Source organism: Primulina tabacum, chromosome 5 (assembly GCF_025594145.1).
Source record: "Primulina tabacum isolate GXHZ01 chromosome 5, ASM2559414v2, whole genome shotgun sequence".
Classification (NCBI taxonomy): domain Eukaryota; kingdom Viridiplantae; phylum Streptophyta; class Magnoliopsida; order Lamiales; family Gesneriaceae; genus Primulina; species Primulina tabacum.
The window spans coordinates 33,194,665-33,199,770 of record NC_134554.1 but is presented as its reverse complement, the minus strand read 5'-3'; the positions used below and the strand labels follow the sequence as shown (position 1 = coordinate 33,199,770).

The 5,106-nt window shown below is 36.6% G+C and overlaps 1 protein-coding gene across 1 annotated transcript; it reads right to left on the bottom strand.

Moving 5' to 3' along the window:
* Positions 1–4,082: 4,082 nt before the first annotated feature.
* Positions 4,083–4,643, bottom strand: LOC142544336 (uncharacterized). The gene has a single exon (XM_075651396.1). The coding sequence runs from the start codon at positions 4,641–4,643 to the stop codon at positions 4,083–4,085; it is 561 nt and encodes a 186-aa protein (XP_075507511.1).
* Between the last annotated feature and the right edge of the window lie 463 nt (positions 4,644–5,106).

Here is a 5,106-nt window from a genome sequence, read left to right as displayed (position 1 = left end):
TCACATCAATTAATCACTAACTCATTTCAGATTAGCTTCAGATTACGATATAAAAATCTCGGGCATTACATTTCTCCCCCTCTAAGATACGATTTTGTCCCCCGAAATCATAGGCAATCAAATCAGATAAAGAAAGAAATGTATAATAGAGGTTAATCAGAAAACTCATTGCAATGCAACATTCTGAAATTTCAGTCTCATATCAGATTTTGTTTCCCAAATAGTTTCTTCAGTATCACAACGCCCTCCATGAACTTTCACAAAAGGAATAATCTTCTTTGATACCCTGACGACTTTACTGTATATTAACAGCAGAATAGTCTTCATTCTAGATTATTCTTCTTTCCTGAATCTCTAACTCCAATCTGGAATATAATGCAAGGAGTATAATCTCATAATACTACTCGAATAACTGATGATAGAATCAATCTCACAATACTGGCTATACTATATCCGTATATACCAATTAACAGTTCATAATAAATCAATACTATCATCTCCTATCAATCTGATAATTTTCAATCAAGGTTATATTCCATCTTCAACCTCGAATATCAACAGTCATCATCCCACGTTGACATATTCAGTCTATTTATTCTGAGCTGTCTTTATTTTCTTCCGAATCAGTTTCAATTTCTTTCTTTTTTTCTGTGATCCTATCAAATCCAATCTCAGATATCACGATATATAATCCTCATACGAAGAAAATCTGCAGTTTTCACTGTACAATGCCTCGAATGATGCTATCTCGATACCCATTTGATAACTATCGTTATACGATAATTTACAAGTGACAATAAATCATGTCAACTAGTGCTAACATCCAGCACTATAGTTCCTGGATATTCTTCAGAATCAGGATAGTTCGCTCCGACTATCCGTTGATCTATAAACGATAGGTGAAAGATCTTGTTGTATATTATGCCAAAAGTACAAAATAATCCGAAAATCAGGGATATGATAAAATCAAATTTGGCATTCAGTGCAATTTGCCTACTTTTTTGACATACATCTCATTTGTCTGGCCATATCTGTATGTCATCCTGTACAACATCATATAAGCATATTCAAGCAATATGTCAATCATAATTACATCATAGCACAATCTTATCCAGATTTCAGTAGTGTCGTCACACAATCCATAGAAATGTACTCCCATTTCTATTCAAGAATCGATAATCTATATAACCAACCTCCTGGTTTCTATTTTTCTGTCTTCATCTGTCGACGATGCATACATTTCAGTACAAACTCTGCTACAACAGATCTCCTCTGTTTATATCAAAACTGTCTTTTTGAATAATCATACATTTTCTGTCACCAGAATAAATACTGAATCGACTATCGTGCGCTTCTGACTATATCTGTCGTTTCAGATTCGAAATATTCGACATAAACAAGTTGATTATTCACATATAATACAGTATTATTGTGAGGGCCTTGTTCCTGATTAATATTTTATTAACACACAATCAGGATTAATTAGTATAAACAGCGAAAACGAGTTAAAAATTTTGCTTTTTGGCCCAAAAAAATTTCGGCATGACCTCCCCGTAAATAGGATATACCGGAAAAATATAAAATAACCAAAACGACTAAATCAAAACTCTCAACAAACATTCAATACGAAACAATGCCAACCAGGCACAATCACAACAACGACCCTCCACAAACACAATATACAACTACTCGGGGCATACCCCGGTAATACATAGACTCCATAATAGATAAATATAATATCTAGGGACTCGGTGACTGAACTCACAGAGAAAAACAATAAAGGCTTGAGCTCAAAACTCAAAGAGCTCTAGCGCCCCTCGGTGCTTCATCCTGAGCAGCCGAAGACAAACCACCTACATGACCTGCTATGGAAACACAGAACAAACCACAGCAGTCCCAAAGGACAGGGGTCAAACCCCAGTACAAAGATCAAATAAATTACAGCATATATAAATGACATGTAATGAAATCAATGCAATGCATGTACGGGTGCAAGATGTCTGGATATCAGGAGTCAAAGGATCGATATCAACAATCATAATATATGCTCGAGCTGGTCCACGACTCAGCGGACAGTGTCTGGGGATATGGCTTCACACTTGATGTCAGTAACTACCTAAGCCGGACCGAGTCAAGGTGCCCAAAATCCACAAGACACAATATAATATCATATACAGATCTCAATCGAATATCAACGGGTATCAATAACTGAAGGGCTCAATATGAATGTGTGCTCAACAATGTATATCAATCCATAGATTATTCCAATATATTTGAAAATCATGTTTTATTTTAAGAAAACGAGAAATAATCTTAAATTTGCATCCAAATTCCACAAAGAGCACATAATCACATAATTCACATAAAATCAATTAACTCACATCAATTAAATTACACGTCGACATAGACGCTGTAAGAAATCGATCAATCCGTACCTTAACCTTCAAATTAATTACCACAATAATTACGAAGACCTCGGCGCTTCCTGGTTATCAAAACCTGTGGCAATTAATTTATTTTCATCAATTAAATACTCAACTCTTATCCAATTACAATTTACAAATTCCAGCTTGTACCTAGGATCGATTTTAAGGTCATAACTCAATCAAAACCTAACTGAATTACACTTATCATATATGGCTGAAATCCTAACTAAAATCCCACATTTCATCAGAAGATACCGACACAAAAATCGGTCATCTAGATGCTGATAAACACCAAAAACAAGAAACTTTAAAAACAATAAATCTGTACAGATTCTGGTTCGACACTTTGTAGCATAAAATTCATATCTAATTCATTATTGACCCAATTCAAAATCCGCCAATTGTAAATGAAAGAAAACTCAAATATTTAAGTTTTCTTAGAAGAAATCATTCCCAAAATCTTAGTAGATAATTCCAGAATTAAGCAAGAACATGCTATTACTCACCAACTCGCGGACTGAATTCCCAGACTGAGCAGATTCGGTAAAATGAGCATAACTCCGTCAATTCTTAATGGAATTTAACGGGTCAATTATCGTTTCGAAGACAAGACATAGCTCTACAACTTTCATTTAGATCACAAGTCCAGAATCCGAGTGAAAACATGTCTCAAACTCGAATTACAGAATGTCTTCTGCACGCATCAGTACAGAGTTCGGTTTTTGACACATTATGGTAGAAAAATCATATCAAATCCTTTCTTATTGTAATTACGATTTTCCAGTGGCTGTAGAAAGCTAACACAACGTTCTACAAGTTTTATTTGAACCACAAGTCGATATTCTTCGTGTAACATACCCAAATATCCAAAAAAACTAGACACCAAAATCTCGAAATATCGCAGTAGCTAAGAATGAAACCCATGAACAAATTTGCAACTCTAGGCTTAGGGATTACCTTCCAAAGCTTCCTATAAACTGAAATGAAGCAAGAATTAGCCTCTACAATCCTCCAAGGAACAAATAAGAAGGCAAGCAAAGGGCTGGAAAAATGTTGCAGCAGCAACACGCAGCTCGCTGCACAATGGAAGAGCTCGTCTCTTCTTCGATTCAAACAAGGAACAAGGTGCACGAGCTTCAGCTGATGGTTGCTGGATAAATTACTGTCAGCTATGGTGGTTGAACCACAAGACACGAAGAAGGTAGCTGGTGAAGAGGGTGAGGCGTGAGGTAGGGTTGAGGAGAAGACTTACGGGAATGGTGAAGGGGAAATGGGTTTCCTTATAAAATAACCCATAAAAATATACAACCCACAAATATATAAATATGCATTTGCAATTATTAAATGTTTGCTCAAAATGCTAGACTGTGACCTGGTCCAATTTATTTCATCTCCATGTGCTATTTAATTCCGACATGTATTTTAATATCGTTTATACTTCCGATATTTTCTAATACACATTTTTAACACACTATTAAATTTATTTAGCTTAATTATTTTAATTTCGCACTTTAAAATAATTAATATCAATTCTTGCCAAATAATTGAGTTATTAATATCAAGTCATCACATTCTCCCCCTCTAACAAAGATTTCGCCCTCGAAATCAGAATATTCAATACAAATAAGATAAAAGGAATTCAAATTTACATTACTGCTAGTACATAGGAAACTCAGAGTACATGGAGTAATTTGTCACATTCTCAAACAAATGAGGCCATTCTTGACGCATTCTAGCCTCGAGCTCCCATGTTGCCTCTTCTGTCCCATGTTTTCTCCACTGCACCATGACTAGAGGAATCGTCTTATTACGAAGCTGCTTTTCTTTGCGATCAAGAATTTGCAAAGGATACTCAACATAGCTAAGAGAACTATCTAACTCCACATTCTCGTGTCTCAGAACATGAGATGGATCTGGCTCATACTTCCGCAGCATAGATACATGAAACACATTATGTATAGTAGACAAACTCTGCGGCAAGTTCAATCTATAAGCCAACAAACCGATCCTCTCAACGATAGTATATGGTCCAATATAACGTGGAGCTAACTTTCCCTTTTTCCCAAATCTCATTGTGCCGCGAAATGGTGACACCTTTAGAAAAACTTGATCACCGACTTGAAATTCCAAAGGTCTACGCCTTGTATTTGCATAGCTAGCTTGACGATCCTGAGATGCTTTCATTCTTTTTCTGATCAAATCAATCTTTTCATTCATCTCTTCAACAAATTCAGTGTAAGGCCCGAGAATTTGATTATCATAATCAGATTTTTTTTTGTTGATAATTAAGGTAACTGTAGACGTCTTGTATCGGACCGAAAGAGACGAGAAAGTAGATGCAAATTATAGATATGAGATGAACTCGGCGCATATGCGCCACTAGACCGGCGCACATGCGCGAAAAGTACAGAAGTATTGGCGCACATGCGCGAGATAAGGCGCGCATATGCGCGACACCTCCAGAGACTTTGGCGCACATGCGCGAGATGAAGCGCGCATATGCGCGAGGTATTGATGCCGAGACAATATGTCTCGCGCATATGCGCGAGTTAAGGGCGCGCATATGCGCGAGAGGTCCAGCATGCACACTAAGTTGACACATGGCATGAGCTATATAATGTGTAACACTTTCATTTCTTCATCTCCATCAGCAATAACCGAGAGAAAGAGATTAAAAAAA